At 36.1% G+C, this 17,434-nt stretch overlaps 1 protein-coding gene across 2 annotated transcripts in view; it reads left to right on the top strand.

Moving 5' to 3' along the window:
• The first annotated feature begins 10,631 nt into the window (after positions 1 to 10,631).
• Bms1 (BMS1 ribosome biogenesis factor) overlaps positions 10,632 to 17,434 on the top strand; it is a 51,435-nt gene continuing 44,632 nt past the window's right edge. Inside the window, exons 1-6 of one of the 2 annotated variants that reach the window (XM_046458419.2) lie at positions 10,632 to 10,785; positions 11,794 to 11,996; positions 12,905 to 13,095; positions 14,109 to 14,188; positions 16,495 to 16,683; positions 17,257 to 17,399. In XM_046458419.2, the coding sequence (XP_046314375.1) occupies positions 11,821 to 11,996; positions 12,905 to 13,095; positions 14,109 to 14,188; positions 16,495 to 16,683; positions 17,257 to 17,399 (779 nt within the window). In that variant the 5' untranslated portion in view covers positions 10,632 to 10,785; positions 11,794 to 11,820. Of the gene's footprint in view, positions 10,859 to 11,793; positions 11,997 to 12,904; positions 13,096 to 14,108; positions 14,189 to 16,494; positions 16,684 to 17,256; positions 17,400 to 17,434 lie in introns of both variants that reach the window. The other variant, XM_046458418.2, reaches the window with a different exon arrangement.

Below are 17,434 nucleotides of genomic sequence, written 5' to 3'. Positions count from 1 at the left end.
TTATACCCAGTGAAATAAACCAGATACAAAGAGGCAAATATTTTATGGTTCTATTTACATATGGTACCTAGGATACTCAAATTAGTAGAGATAAAAATAGACTAATGGTTACACAAGGGCTGAGTGGAGAAGGGAATGGAGAGTAATTGTTAATGGATTTGGAGTTTCAGTTTGGGAAGATGAGAAAGTTCTGAAGATGGATGAAGGTAATGATTGTACAACAATGTAAATGTACTTGAGGTACTTAAGAGTAGAATAGAATGGTAAATTTTATGTTTTGTATGTTTTGCCACATGTAAAAAGTACAGATGAATAACTATAAATCTTGCTAAAATTTAAAAAATGCTAGAGTATCTGTATTAAGTTTAGACAAAGCTGACTTCAAAGCAAGGAAAAGAATTAGTGACAAAGAGGAGCATTATATAATGACAAAGGAGTCAATTTTCCAGAAAGGCATAACAATCCTTAATCTTTGCTCACAACAGAATGTAAAACTATATGAGGCAGAAACTGAAAGACTGCAAAAGGAAATAAATGAACCCATTATTAAAACTGGGGACTCCAACACTCTTCTATTGTAACTGACCAACCCAGAGACAGAATCAGTGAGGGTATAATGGGATTGAACAGTACCCTCACTCAATTATATCTAATTAACATTTATACAATATCTCATCTAACCACAACGGGATATACATTCTTTTCAAGCTCACATGGAACATTAACCGAGATAGATTCCATTCCAGCAATAAAATAAACCTTAGCAAATTAAAAGGAATACAAGCCATACAAAGCATATTCTCAGACCAGAATGGAACTAAATTAGTAAATTAGTATGTAGCCAAGGCTATGAATTGGCTATGTTATGGTTAGTGTAGCCAAAGTCAGAAACATTCTGATTCAGTGTATGCACTAAAGGTTATAAACAGTTGCTTGTGATCATGCACCCACTTATGTAATCTGTTGGCAGTATGTCTTCTTTGTCTGGCCTGCATATAAAAAAGGATTATGGAAAAGGCTCAGGGGAATAAATGGAACTGACAGGAGCTAAATGGAAATGGCTGGAGCTTAAGCTGGAGGCAGTTGCCACCTCTGAATAAAGCATGTTTACTATCCTAATTGCCTCTTGCATTATCTTTCATCTGCCAGGATCCCAAATTTGTTTCCCAGACCTGACAACACTATGCAACTCCTAGAAAAAAATGTAGGGTCAACACTCCAACATGTAGGCTCAGGCATTGACTTTCTTAATAGAAACCCTGAAAGTTCAGGAAATCATGTCAAGAATTAATAAATAGGATGGCATCAAATTAAAAAGCTGCACAGCAAAGGAAATAAGTGTGAAGAGAAAACCTAAAGAATGGGAGAAAATACTTGCTAGCAACTCTTCTGACAGAGGATTAATATCCAGAATATATAAAGAACTCAAAAAACAACACTAAAAACCCAAATAACTTGATTAATAAAAGGCGAAAGATTTATACGATCTGAAGAGAAACCAGAGTATATAACTTGATTAATAAATGGGAAAGTGAACTAAACAGACACATCTTCAAAAGAAGAAATACAAATAGCCAACAAACACATTAAAAAATGTTCAAAATCATTAGCAATCAGGAAAATGCAAATCAAAACTACATTGAGATTTCATCTCACTCTAATTAGAATGGCAGTCTTCAAGAATACAAATGATAATAAATTCTGGTAAGGATATCAGGGAAAAGGTACATAGTTGGTGGGACTGCAAATTAATAAAACAACTTTGGAAAGCAGTGTGAAGATTCCTCAAAAAACTAAGAATGAAACCACTATATGACCTAGATATTTCACTCCTTGGTATTTATCCAAAAGAACTAAAATCAGCATACTATAGTGATATAGGCATACCAATGTTAAAGCAGCACAATTCACAATAGCCAAGTTATGGAAATAGCCCAGGTTCCCATCAATAGATGAATGGATAAAAAAATGTGATATCTATACAAAATGGAGTTTTACTCAGCCATAAAGAAGAATAAAATGTATAAAAATTGAGGAACATCTTTTTAAGTGAAATAAACCAGACTCAAAAATTCAAGGGTCAAATGTTTTCTCTCATATGTGGAAGCTAGAGCAAAATAAGGAAGGAAAAGAGTAGTCCTATGAAAATAGAAGGAAGATCAGTGTAGTAGAGTAAGGATTGGAAAAAGGAGGAACTGCAGAATTAAATAAACCAAATTATGCTATGTTCATATGTGAATATAATAGTGAATTTCACATTATGTATATCTATAAAGCAATGATTAAAAAAACTAGAAATAAATAGAAGGATTAGAGTAGAGGAAAGGGAATGGGGGAGGAAGAAGGGGAGGGAAAAAGGAAGTAGCAGGGACTGAAATGGAGCAGATTATTTTCCATGTATGTATGATTACATCAAAATGAACCCCAATAGTATGTACAATTATAATGCACTAATAAAAATATTACTTTAAAAGGCTGAATAATATTCCCCTAAATGTATATGCTACATTTTCTTTATTCAGTCACTCACCAATATGCACTTTGTTGGCTGTTTTCTTACAATTGTAAATAATTCTGCAATAAACACATGAGTGTAGATATCTTTTTAAGATCTTGATTTTAATTTCTCTGGATATGTATCCAGAAGTGGGAATAGTGAATCATATGTAGTTATATTTTTAATTTTTTCAAGAAACTCCATATTATTTTTCACAACGACTATACTAATTTATATTCCCACCATCAATGTAGAAATGTTCCCTTTTCTCCACAAACTTGCCAACATCTATTATCTTTAATCTTTTTGATAGTAGTCTTTCTATCAAGTATAAAGTCATATCCCATTTCCCTGATGATTAATTTGCATTTCCCTGATGATTGGTGATGCTGATCATTTTTCATATACCTATATTTATATGTCTTCTTTAAAGAAATGTTTCTTCAAGACCTTTGCCTATGTTTTGCTTCCTGATATTGAATTATAGAAATTTCTTAAAATTTTTGGATTTAGTCACTTATCAGATATACAGATTACAAATATTTTCTCTCATTCTACATATTTACTTTTTAATTAATTAATTTTAATTAATTCTATTGATGGTTTCCTTCGCTTTGTAGTATGTTGTAGTCCCACCTGTGTGCAATTTTGCTGCCTAGGCTTTTGTTATCCTACCCAGAAAATCACTGCCAAGATCAATGTCAATTTCTCAGTAAATGGAAGGACATGGAGACTATTATGCTTATGGAAAGAAGCCAACCCCCCAAAACCAAAGGTCAAATGGTTTCTCAGATATGTGAGTGCTAACACACGAGGGAGGGAGGGGAAGAATTGAAGTTCAGTGGATTAAACAAAGGGGAATAAGGGAAGGGAGGGAAGATAGGAATAGGTAAGGCAGTGGAATGAATCTGACATAACTTTCTTATGTATGTATATGAATACACCACAGTGACTCTAACTATTGTGTACATCCACAAGACTGGGATCCTACCTAGAATAATATATACTTCATGTCTGTATAAATATGTCAAAATAGACACTACTGTTATGTATAATTAAAAAGAACAAATTAAATAAAAAAATAAATTTTTAAAAAGATCATCAATGTCAAGGCACTTTCCTCCATGTTTTCTTCTGGTAGTTTTTGTTTGTTTGTTTTGGTTTTGTGGACTGATCCCATGTATGTTTTACCATGAGTTATATCTCCAGTCCTTTTTGTTTTGAGACAGGATCTCACTGAATTTGCTAAAGCTGGCCTTGAATGTGTCATCCTCCTGCCACAGCCTCCTGAGTTTCTGGGATTACAGGTATGCACTACCACTTCTGGCCTCTTCTAGTAGTTTTATAGTTTTATGTCTTACATTTAAGTCTTCGAGGGGCTGGGATTGAGGCTCAACAGTAGAGCGCTCACTTAGCACGGGCAGGACCCGGGTTCAATTCTCAGCACCACATAAAAATAAAGGCATTGTGTTGTGTCCATCTACACCTAAAAAATAAATATTAAAGATGAACAAATAAATAAGTCTTCGATCCATTTAGAGTTGATTTTTGTGTACTGCATAATTCAAGGGTCTGACTTCATTCTTTTGCATGTATATATCCAATTTTCACAACACCATTTGTTCAGGAAACTATTATTTCTCCATTGTGTATTCTTGGCATCCTTGTGAAAAACCGGTTGACTGTATATGCATGGTTTTATTTCTGGGCTATATATTCTGTTCCATTGTTCCATATGTCTGTCTTTGCGCTAGTATCATACTGTTTTGTTTGCTATAGTACCATAAAATATATTGAAATCAGGAAGTATGATGTCTCCAGGTTTGTTCTTTCTCAAGATTACTTTGGTTAGTGTGTCATGATCGAGTGAGATTTATTCCTGAGATGCAAGTTTGGTTTAACATATGCAAATCAATAAGTATATTGCACCACACTAACAGAATGAAGGTTAAAAATCACAGGATCACCTTCATAGATGAAGTAAAGTCATTTGACAAAATTCAACACTGGTTCATGATAAAAGCCATGCACAAACTAGGTATAGGAGAAATATAACTCAACATAATAAAGGTAACATGACAAGTACACTGCTAACATTTTCCTCATATGAAAACTTTTCCTCTAAGATCAAGAATAAGAGTAAATTAAGAAAATAATCCCATTTACAATGGAATAAAAAAAGAATAAAATAGTTAGAAATGAACTTTCCTGAGTTATTGAGAGACTTGTACACTGAAAACTACAGAACATTGATGAAAGAAATTTAAAAAAAACACAACCAAGCAGAAAGACATCTTTAACTCCATAGATTATAAGCTTAATATTGGTTAAATGTTCATACTACCTAATGTGACCTACAGATTTAATGCTATTTCTCATCAAAACTCTAGTGACCTATTAAAACAGAGGTTTCTTTTGTCTGTTTGTTTTTTGCTGTTTGGTCTTTTTGTTTGGTTGGTTGCTTGGGGTTTTGTTTTGTTTTGTCTTTCTTGGTACTGGGTTTTGAATCCAGGGCCTTGCATATGAAGGCAGGTACTCTACCACTAAGTTATACCCTCAGCCCTTAAAACAAATAGAAAAAGAATTGCCAAAATTCACATGGCACTCTATGTGCCTGTGAAAGTTTGGCTAGTGGTACACTGTCCCAGGAACCCTGACCATCACAGTAAACTTGCCTCAAGGTGATTACACCAATCAGATCTGGCTCAGAAATCATCCTAGGAAAGCTGCTGCCCACTCTGTGGCTTCTGTGACAGTTGACATTATGACTATAGGTTCACTGATACCGCTGTTCCCTCTCCTCCCATTCCCCAATGGTTGTTCCTCTAAACCAGAAACCTCAGCCCTGCCTGGAAAACAAGAAATGTGGAGGAAGCTGTTCCTTTTTGGACAGTGTCTCCTCTCCCTACAGGAATTTCCTGAAGATTTCAGAAGATGACTCTGGAAAGGAGTCCATAAAATGGACCATCGTAGGTTTTCACGTGTCCAAAAATGTATGGAATTGAGTAGATTTTGTGTAAGGGTATACAAGTACATTTTTCTGAACATGCATTAAATTCTGCAAGAAATTTGTAAATTTCAATAAGTTAAGAACCACTTTCTCTAAGGATATCCTAAGTAATCTCTGGAACATTTCTGGATGATTTCAGCGAGAATCTCTGAGGACCACTGGTGCAAGTACCAGAGTTTAAAGGCCAAAGAACCTGGAGCCTGATGTTCAAAGGCAGCCGAACAAAACACACCCCAATTCAGAAAGAATAACAGAGAGAAGTAGTTCCTTTTCTTCTGCTTTCCTGGTCCATCTAGGCCCCTAGTTGATTGAATGGTGCTGTTCACATTCAAGGTGAGTATTCACCCTGGTTTCACTGATTTACATACCAATGTTTTCTGGAAACACCCATATAGATACATCCTGAGTGCTTTACTGTTTCTCCAGGAAGCCTCCAATCCAGTCAAGTCAACACTCAAAATTAACAATCACACTATCCTTTGTTTTTTAGCACTTTCTTATTTTCTGGCACTACAAGATGTTGCAGGCTTGTCATACATATATTTCCTGAGCCAACCCTAGAGTCAGCCATTTTTCTAAGGAGCCCTGGTTTCCTTTTTTGGAGAATGGTATTAGAAACCAAGATCTAGGAACTGGATGAACTCATTACTCTAAGGTTTTGTGGCGAACAAAGCTAGACCATAATACACCACACCTCAACTTAAGGCATCAGCACGGTGTTTATCCCTGCATTCCAGTCTTGCCTTCTTAATTATTTGTGACTTCTTTCTCCAACAGTGAGAATTCTGGCTGTCATCAAACAATGTCCATTTACTTAACCTCCATATAAAAGTAAAGCAATTTTTCAAATACATGAAGTGCATGTTACATGCACTCTTTTGATGAACATACGTATCAACAAGAGTACAGTGTTTTTGTAAAGTTCCTTTTGTCTTCCAGTTTTTAGCCAAGATATTTTTTGAAGTTACAAAGTTCCTTTTTGCTCTTTCCCTTTTATGGAATTATGCCATACATTTAGAATTTGAGTAGATTATTTGTCATTCTGTATTCCATCCTGATATACTCAGATATCCTGGTTGATTTTTAAATTTTACATATGTTAAACTTCATTCTTCTTGATGTATACTATGTAGGTGTTATGGGGTTAGAGTCATGTATTCACTACTTCAGTACAATACAGAACAGTTACATCTCCTTAAAAATTTCTCTGTGGAACCAGAGAATATATTGGAAATTCTTCTGTGAAATTTTGGCACAACTGGGAGCAAAGAAAATATATAATTATTAGGAAAGGAAACATAGTCAAGAGGAGTTTGGTTTGAAGATAAGAAAGATGCCACATGGTATACGATGATGGGAATAGTCAAGCAAAAATGGCAAAATTGATAATATTTGAAAAACTGGCTGGAGCATTAAGAGATAATGAGATCCAGCATCTCGTTGCAGGATTTCTTCACAGCAGTGGTTCAACTATGGTGAAGAGGTGGGCAGCAGAGGCAGATGAGTGAAATCTGGAGGAAATCTGGAGGCCTCTTTTGATCACTTCCATTTTCTTATCAAAGCAGGAAGCAAGGAAGGTAGAGATGGAAGAATTGAAGACAAGGAGGAAAAAGGATGGGAGATTGAATAGATCATGTAAAAACAGAATTATTAAAATGAGGATGGCAGGCATGGTTCTGTTTCCCACCACTCATGTTTCATTTCATTGTTATAGCACAGAATAGAATTGGATTTATCCAAAAAATAGGAAAGGAAGAAATTAAATTATCACTGTTTGAAGATGTTATGATTTTGTACCAAGAAGATCCAAAAAACTCCAACAAAATACTGCTAGAGCTAATAAACAAATTTAGTAAAGCAGCAGGTTACAAAATAAACATATAAAAATCAATAGCTTTCCTATATATCAAAAGTCAATCTGTTGAGAAAGAAATCAGAAAAACAATTCCATTCACAATACCCTCAAAACAAAATACCAAGGAATAAATCTAACCAAGGAGGTGAAAGCCCTCTACAGTGAAAACTACAGAATACTGGAAAAAGAAATTGAAGATCTCAGAAGATGGAAAGATTTCCCATGTTCATGGATAATTAGAATTAATATTGTTAAAATGGCCATACTACCAAAAGCAATATACAGATTCAGTGCAATCCCTATCAAAATACCAATGATGTTCCTCATAGAACTAGGGAAAAAATTCTAAAATTCATTTGGAAGAATAGAAGACCCAGAAAAGCCAAAGCAATCCTAAGCCAAAAAAGTCAATGCTGGTGGCATTACAATACCTGACTTCAAATTATATTACAGAGCTATAGTAACAAAAACTGCATGGTACTGGCATAAAAATAGACACAGAAGAGTGTTACAGAATAGAAGACATGGAGATATACCCACACATCTACAGTTATTTGATCCTTAACAAAAGTGCTAAAAACATACATTGGAGCAAAGACAGCCTTTTAAACAAATGGTGCTGGGATAAATGGTTATCTATATGGAGAAGAATGAAACTAGATCCTTATCTCTCTCATTGCACAAAAATCAACTCAAAATAGATCAAAGACTGAGGAATGAGAGCAGAAACTTTGCAACTCCTAGAAGCAAACATGGTGTCAACGCTCCAGGATATAGGCACAGGAAGATTTTCTCAATAGGACCCCTAACGTTCAGGAAATAACACCAAGAGTTAATAAATGGGATGACATCAAATTTAAAAGCTTCTGCATAGCAAAGGAAACAATTAGGAATGTGAAGACAGGACCTACAGAATGGGAAAAATTCTTTGCTAGCTACTCTTCTAACAGAGAATTATTATCTAAAATATATAAAGAGTTCAAAAAACTTTACACTAAAAAATCAAATAGCCCAATTCATAAATGGAGAAATGAATTAAACAGACACTTCTCGAAAGAAGAAATACAAATGGCCAAAAAATATATGAAAAAAATGTTCCACATCATTAGCAACTAGGGAAATGCAAATAAAAACTACACTGAAATATCATCTCAAACCAGTCAGAATGGTAGTCTTCAAGAGGAGTGATATTGGCCAAATTATCTTGATATATTATGCATGGTGTACTGTACAAATATGTAACAACAAATTCCATCAGTATGTACAACTATAAAGCACTAATAAAATATGAAAAAAGAATTCAAATAATAATAAAAAATGGAGAGAATGGAGGAAAAGTAACATTTTTACACTGTTGGTAAAAGTGTTAATGTAGTACAACCACTTTGGAAATCAGTATGGAGGTTCTTCAAAAGACTAAGCATGGTACTACCATATGATCCATATAGACTATACCTCAGTATTCATCCTGAAGAATTAAAGTCATCATATGACAGTGATACATGCATACCAATGTTTATAGCAGCACAATTCACAATAGCCAAACTATGTAACCAGCCTAGGTGTCCATTAACAGATTAAGATAAAGAAAGTGTGAGATATAGTCACAATGGAGTTTTATTTAGTCATAAAGAAAAATAAAATTATGTCATTTTCAGGAAAATGAATGGAACTAGAAACCATTATGTTAAGCAAAATAAGTCAGACTCAGAAGGGAGTTCTTTCATTTGGAAGCTAGAGAACAAAAAGGAAAAAGGTGGGAAATCAAAGAGAGATCAATAGAGGGAAAGGATCAAGGGGAAAGAGACAGGGAGGAAGGGGGGGTATGCTGGGGAGTGATTTTGGTTTAATTATATTGTTATATTGTGTGCATGTATGAATATGTAACAAAAAATCCCATCATTATGTTCAATTATAATGTACCAATAAAAATGTTAAAAATAAATAAAAGAATTTTATTTATCCAGGGCTCCCATCTTACCAAGCAGATGATGAAGTAATGGGGAGGTGTGTGAGTTGAGGAAGTATGCAAGAGACCAGTGCCCATGATTGGCCATCAAAAATGATTGGTCATCATCAATCATTCAATTGATGCATCAGCACTGGACTTTAAGCTAGCCTGCTGGAGACAGAGAAGTTATTAAGGCAGGATGAAACAATGAACAGGAAGTAAGATCAGATTGGAGGTGCTGGTAAAGTAATAGAAATTTTGGTTCAGGGCAATAGATGAGGTAGCCTGGAAAGATAGGAGGTAGTGGTGCAGATTAGAATGCCACAGGGGTTGCAGTCCTCATATCTGTCAAGTATGATGGGATGAAGGCGGGGAGTGAGAAGCTAAGGTAAGGCAGAGTACAAGAATAGGCTTCCTGGGCCCAAGAAGATGTTAGAAGGATCATCTACCTGTGTACTGAAGTCTCCAAGAAGAAAGAGGGAATAATGTTGGAGGAGTTAAAACATTCCAAGCTCTTCATATATAAGGGGAGTATGTGTCATGTTAGCCTCCCCAGAACAGCACAGAGTGTAAAGTGCAGGGTGAATATCTGTAAATGCTGAGTCTGACAAGCTCACTGTGAAATGAAATGGAGTATGGGGGTCTCTATTATTAGAGTGAGCCTAGTTATGTGGCATAGAATTGAGTCCCCAGGTGCACTGGTGCAATCATATTGAAAAGAAACCCTGCAAGACAAGAGGAAGATACATCCTCTGACCAAACTTTCTAAGTTTAGCTGAGACCAGGATTAAAGGGACTCAAAAACATTTCCTCAGGAATGGGTATGGCAAAGCTGCGCACAAAGACAATTGCAGAATGCTGCATTCCTTCAAGGAAAATCCTTTTTTCCAAAAAGAAGGGCGAAGCAATTCAGGCCGGGGCCGTTTATCCTTGTTCTGAGAGTCTATCGGTCCCGGCAAAAGAGGGCAATAGAGATCCAAAGAACTAGAGGAATCCTTCCCTGGCTCTGCCGTCTCTAAGGACAATGAAATGGACGCCAAAGGAGTGAAAAATCCATTCAGTGAGTCGGCGGCTGTGGGACTCAAGGCTTTCGAAGGGTACTGACACGGTGACTAGGTGGACTAAATGTACCCACTTCCGCCTTTCGTATAGCACTGTAGCCCGGGCCTTTGTCTGGGATTCAAGCACGCGCGACATCCTCCACTCCGCACTGACACGGCGGGACATGCGGTTCAGCAGAGTTTCGCCCGGGCGGGGCGGAGCGCGGCTGGGTGGAAAGAACCACGCAGACGGCGCTTGCGCTCACACTCAGCCAATCACAAGACTTCCTTCCGGCATTTTCCTCTGAAATTGGTCCCTCTGTAGATATCTTTCTTCTGTTTCTTGTTTTCCACCCGAGAGCCAGCGGGTGGTGCGAATTTCCGTTTCCGGTGGCGTCCATGTGGAGCTGAGGAGTAGCAGTTGTGAACCCGGTAACCGCCGCGGGTTCGGGTCGACGAGTTTGAGGGCTCTGGGTCTCTGGGAGGATACTGAGTCGAGATCGTGGTACGGTTCCCCCGGGCAGTCTTGTGCTCTGAGGTCATTGAGGAATGGCGGAGTGAATTTGGCAAAAATCCCGGACCAGGAGGGAAGGTGGCAGGGAATGGTAGTTTCGTGGCAGGATGGTCCCAGCGGCGACCTAGAGTTTATCCAGCTTTCCAAAAAAAAAAAAAAAAAAAAAGAGGGAGGTAGGAGGGAGCCCGTACAAGTAGGATAAAATTTACTTCTCTGGCAGTTAGAAAATATGCCCGTCTAGCACATGCAATTGGACGGCCATTAAAATATTTTAGACGTTTTAGTTTAAGTTAGAAATTAAAATTTTAGTTTAAGTTAGAAAACCATAAAATCAGTTGATGTCTAGGCTTGAGCTGTCCAGTATGTTAGCCACTAGCCGCATATACCTATTTAAATTTGGAATTAAATTTATTAAAATTTAGATTCTTTTTTTTTTCCAGTTTCCCTAAGTATATTTTCCCATACAGTAAAACTTGTGGCTTACTGTATGGGAAAATACAGATAGAGAATCTTTTCTTTTTTTTAATTTTTTATTGTTGGTGAGAATCTTTTCTTTTCTATTTTTTTTTTTTTTTTTTTTTTGTGGTGCTGGGGATTGAACCCAGGCACTCTACCAACTGAGCTATATTCCCAACCCATCTTTATACAGGAGTGGACACCTCTGATATTGACAGGACACTTAAGATGAATAAAATTTAACAAACATAAACGGTATCCTTAGCAGAGATAACTGTTGTGATTTATGGCGTAACCGAGAGAAGTGAAATAGAGGGTGGTATTAAGTAGTTTCTGCACCTGTTGGTTGAATAAATGCATCATCTTTTCATAAAGAAATAAGTGGAATTAACTGTACAGGCACACCCCTGCCCACCTCCTTGCCTTCATTGTAAAATACTTCCCCCACCTTTCCATCCCATTCTGTATAGTTATTTGTGAGTTGATAAATAGCCACTATGGAGTCGAAGGATCAGAAGAAACACAGAAAGAAACACAGTGGGCCCAAAGCTGAGAAGAAAAAGAAACGGCATCTGCAGGATCTTCAACTTGGAGATGAAGATGATGCCCGGAAGAGAAACCCCAAAGCTTTTGCAGTTCAATCTGCTGTGCGGATGGCTAGATCCTTTCACAGGTATGTTTCTCTGAATTCTGGTGGTTCTTCTATTCTTTCTTAGGTGGTGGGAGACAATATTTGGCTTTCTGAGCTTTGAAAGACACCTGCATGCCATGTCTTACTAAAACATGAGAAGCCTTTCCCATAGAAGCAGCCTTGCCTCCAGCATCTGCCCACTGTGGTTATTTTTGCCCAAGAAAAAAGAATTTACAGAATTTAATTTATAATTTTTTTCCCTAAGTTTTAACAATCTGTGATGTTATGTGCATTTCCCCCTAAAAAATTTTTACATAATTCTAAAATTGTAACATTAATACTAAAGTAGCTTTATTTAGGGAATCCTTATTGAATGCCCACCAGTGTTTTTAAAACATTATTTAATCAAATCTATCAACAGCCTTAACAGATTAAGAATTATTTTTGTCCTTAATGAATAAGAAAACAGGTTTTACCTCCTCCATCACATAACCAGTAAATACAACAGTCAAATTGATCTCCAAAACCTCTGCTTTTATTTGTTATGACACACTGCCTCAGTGTTTATCTTTTGTTTTCTTTTAAACTATTAAATTTAACTCTTAAAACGATCAGATTTAAGATGTATTTAATTTTCAACTCACTTTACTTTTTTAAAAATTTTTTAGTTGTCTGTCGATGGATCTTTATGTGGTACTGAGAATTGAACCTAGTGCCTCACACACTTTATCACCGAGTTACAATCTCAGCCCCTCAACTCACTTTACTTTTGAAGTCATCCTGTTACATCTTTACTGAAAGCAGTTACTTTGCTTGGGGTGAGAAGTTAATAAGTTAACAACAAGTTAATTGTATCCATGTATTTTTTCTGTTCTCTCTATAAAATCTGTACTTAACAAAGTTCTAACCTTTATTATTTTGAAAGTGAATTAATTTATTTTTACAAATAGGACTCAGGATTTAAAGATCAAAAAGCATCACATTCCAGTGGTTGATCGAACTCCACTAGAGCCCCCACCAATAGTGGTAGTGGTGATGGGACCTCCAAAAGTTGGAAAGAGCACTTTGATACAGTGCCTCATTCGGAATTTTACCAGGCAAAAGTTGACTGAAATCAGAGGCCCTGTAACGATTGTGTCAGGTAGGTTTTGCTGCCACATAGCAGGGGTTGTCACCTGAGTGACATACATATCTTTTTGTTTTCTTGAGTAGAAATTGTTAAAGTAATATTGTCACATTGTATTCTTTCTTTTGTGCTGATTTGATTGTAGCTTCAGAAAAGGATAGGTTCCTAGAGATAATGATATATGTGTACACCTTACCTGATTGCTCTGTTAGGTTTGCCAAGTGTTCCTTGGAAAGGCTTAGCAGGCTTAGGTAGGCTGGTCAGGTAACCATGGGCATTTTTTTTTAACAGGTAGTAAGTACCACTGTGCACATGCACACCCACTTTCCCTCTTAAAATTCATTCTTGTGGAAGTGAAAGACATTTTCTTTTTTCCCTTTGATACGTTGGAATGATAGTGAATTTTCCAAGTGGAAAATAAAATAGCAATGGTAGAATCTGAAGTGTCTTACAACAATAATATAGTTAGGCCTTTTTTTTTTTTAATATTTATTTTTTAGTTGTAGTTGGACACAATACCTTTATTTTATTTATTTATTTTCATGTGGTGCTGAGGATCAAACTCAGGGCTTCGCATGTGCTAGGCAAGCAGTTCTACTGCTGAGCCACAACAACCCTAGCCCTAGTCAGGCCTTTTAACTGGAAAATAATCATTGTTCCATGGATTTTTCTGTTGCATTAGATTTGAGGATGTTTTAACTGTAGTGATCAAGTTAGAGTAATTGGCTAAACAATAGGATCATAGTTATCATGAACTCTGTCCAGTCACAATTTTACCTATTTGAACATTTTCATTTATCTGGGTAAACTTGGTATTATTTTAAAATTAAAGAGAGAACATGACAAATCAAGGTGGGATGTATTTTATTTTGCCAGTTTTCTCACATAAAAATGAACTTCTAGCATATTCTTATAAATGTACTTGTTATATTAATGGATATAGTTAAAGCATTATAATTAGTTAGTGAACTAATTAATTACCTTTTCAGGATTTTTTAAAAGTAATATGTTCATTTTTTTGCTTATAGGTAAAAAACGCAGACTCACCATTATTGAATGTGGGTGTGACATTAACATGATGATTGATCTGGCCAAAGTAGCCGATCTGGTAAGTTAATAGGGGCAGCCTGGGTTTCTGATGAAGATTTACAAAAAATGTCATAAGCTATTTATCCCATGTTGAAAGGGAGAATATTTTGTGATTATTAAATCAGTAAATGTGATTGAATTAATAATTGTTATTCTAATTATTACTAATAATTGTAATTATTGCTAATAATTGTTATGATAAAAATGGTATGCACTTGATTAAATGCATTTTAAGATCTAAAAGCAAACCACAGAATGGGGGAAACTTTTAATGAACATAGCCAATAAAAGCTCATTAGTGTAAATATAAGTGTGTATGTGTGTGTGTACCTTTGTTCTTAGTGTTAGTGTTAGACCTTTGTTCTTAGTGATTATGGTAACATAAGTACATGGATTGCCCTAATGAAGCGGTCATAATTTATTAATGGAAAAACTAGACATTTAATAATAAGAATGTGGAAAACCATCTTCAATTGTATCTGGAAAGTGATAATGTTCACTATTTATGATACTCGGTTGACTGTCTTATTAACTAGCATGATAGGATGACATGACTGTTACTTTCTTTTTTTCCCCCCCAAATTCAGCTCTTTCTGGAGAATTGTTTATTGACAAAGATACAGATTTTGTCCTTTCCCCTAGGAAGACTCCTAAAATAATATTAAATACAAGTAACACAGATTTTTAAAACCAGGCCATTTTAATTTCAGAAAATTAAATAGCATCCCCATTTTGAACATGTAATGCTACCAATAGTAAAAATAAATATTTATTATCAACACAAAGTAGTATAAATTTACTAAACCTTGTGTTTTGAAATGATTGAATTAGTACTTTCCTAATTAAACATGCCTATTAAAAAAGAAGGCTTTTGTGTAAATCTTGTTAAGATTTTTTAAAAGGATTACACATTTGGTAAAATATTCAAAAGTGTACTGTAGGATTCAAACATTCATATTTTCTCTTTCTTGGCTCTGTCCCTGGTATCTTAGTTTACCTCAGAAGAGTATCTTTCCAGATACATTTAAACACATGTGTAACCATTTATAAACAAAAATGGTAGTTTATTATATAAATTACTCTGTGCTTTGCTTCTTCACATAATATATGTGGATGTGTATAATCAGTAACTTTTATAGCTCAACCTTATTCTTTTTAATGTAGTATTCCTTCTATGGATGTACCATAATTTAACCTGGGACTTATGTTGATTATTCCACTCTGGGTTGTCAGAAAGCTTCTTAAGTCATGTGGAAAAGGCCTACATAATACATGGATTTGTGTATGAACATGCGTATGTGGATATTGGGGGTGTAATACAGACTTAGTTCACGCAGATGGCAGCTGAGTGACTGTTTGCTACCTTGTCTTCCTGATTTTACAACCAGCTACTTGTCTTTTGGTACACTGTGGGGTCAAATGGGTGTCAGGATATTCTAATATTTGATAGCCATCCTACCCATCTTTGCCTTGTTCCATTGTCATTGGAGAACTCTTCTTGCAGATTCTAGTCTGGTGTGTGCAGTGGCTGTGTGCCTGCTCACAACACTTAGTAACCTGCCTTTGTGTGATTTGTGCACACAAAGATAAGCCTTGTGAATGTTAGGCACATCCCATACCATTGAGCTACACCTCCTTACCTGTTTGTGTTTTTTGATATTTTTAGTTAGCTACAAAAAGATGAGAATAAAATAGAGTCAATTTATCAATTGAAAAAAAATGATTTCTGAGTAATTGAATGATACCAGTTAACATGCAAGATAGAACTTTTCTGTTTCATACTTCCTAGCCAAAAAAAAAAAAAAAAGGTTGATATCCCCCCCCCCCCCCCCCCATGAGACAATTGAAGCTGTTATCACTTTGCCCACTTTTTGGATGTTAAAGACAAGTGTTTGCCTTCCTTACAAAAAACTTCATTTCTTGAAGTCAGGATTTTTGTAAAAGGGCCATATTTGGCCCAGCTTTTTCTGAGTTCTTTCTCATATATTTGGATTTTTGAGATGTAAATTTACGTCCTGACAGGTATATCCAGTCAGAGGGTGCTTTCACTGTCAGAGTGCTTCCTAAGGGCCACTGAGTTGAGTCTAGTGCAGAAATCACATTTTCCTGCAAAGGGCTAAGGAATACGTATTTCATACAATTGCTATGGCTGCTATTTAACTCTGCAGTTGCAGTGCAAAAGCAACTGTAGATGGTATGTAGATGAATTAACGTGGCTATGTTCCAGTGGCACTTTAGTTACATCAACAGGTGATGGACTGAATTTGGCCTGTGGGCTATGTTTTGCTTACCCCTGCTTTGAGAAATTTTATATTCTGTTTTTAGGTTCTCATGCTTATAGATGCCAGCTTTGGGTTTGAAATGGAAACATTTGAGTTTCTGAACATCTGTCAAGTACATGGCTTTCCTAAAATTATGGGAGTTCTTACCCACTTAGACTCCTTCAAGCATAATAAGCAACTGAAGAAGACAAAGAAGCGATTAAAACACAGATTCTGGACAGAAGTCTACCCGGTAGGAAGAGAAATTATTTGAATTAATCCTTTTAAAATATAACGAAGGGACATTAATAAACATCTTTATAGGCTTGGCTTCCTGAGTATCCTTTATGCATCTGTTCTCAGTCCCTGGACTATTTCCCTTCAGAGAATCTTTAATCTGGGCCCCTTATCATATTTCATTTGTCTCTGTTATCTGCCATAACAGGTAGTGTCTGTCTTATTTATGGGGTCATAATTTAAAGCACAGTAGAAGTTTTCCCTAATGAAGGACCAGGAACTGCAACTTTTGTCTTCCTTCTGTGACTCTTCAGTCAGAATCTTTTTTCTGCCTGGGAGTCTCATTGTCCTCTTTTTGCCATGCCCAGATAGATGCCACTACTTGACTGGAGAGCAGTCTCTTCCTACGTATCCCTTATACAACAAGTCCTGAAGAAGCCCAGGCAGGCTCTGCAAGCATGAGGATACTGGATTGCCAGTGGTCTCCCTTCTCAGGATTTTGTCTTATTTAGGGCCTTTATTTTGGCACCATATTGACCAGAATTTAACTGAAATTTAATTTTCATATATATTTTTTTTTAATATTTAGGGTGCGAAACTGTTCTATCTTTCTGGAATGGTACATGGAGAATACCAGAACCAAGAGATTCACAATCTGGGCCGTTTTATTACAGTTATGAAGTTTAGGCCTCTCACATGGCAAACTTCTCATCCTTATATCTTGGCAGACAGGTAAAAATAAATGTAAACTTTTTCCCCCAGTCCAT

The sequence above is a fragment of the Marmota monax genome, unplaced genomic scaffold, assembly GCF_021218885.2.
Source record: "Marmota monax isolate L192 unplaced genomic scaffold, Marmota_monax_Labrador192_F-V1.1 WCK01_AAM20220418_F8-fsc00161, whole genome shotgun sequence".
NCBI classification, from domain to species: domain Eukaryota; kingdom Metazoa; phylum Chordata; class Mammalia; order Rodentia; family Sciuridae; genus Marmota; species Marmota monax.
Note: the sequence above shows the minus strand (reverse complement) of the source record. Positions and strands in the feature narration are given on the sequence as shown.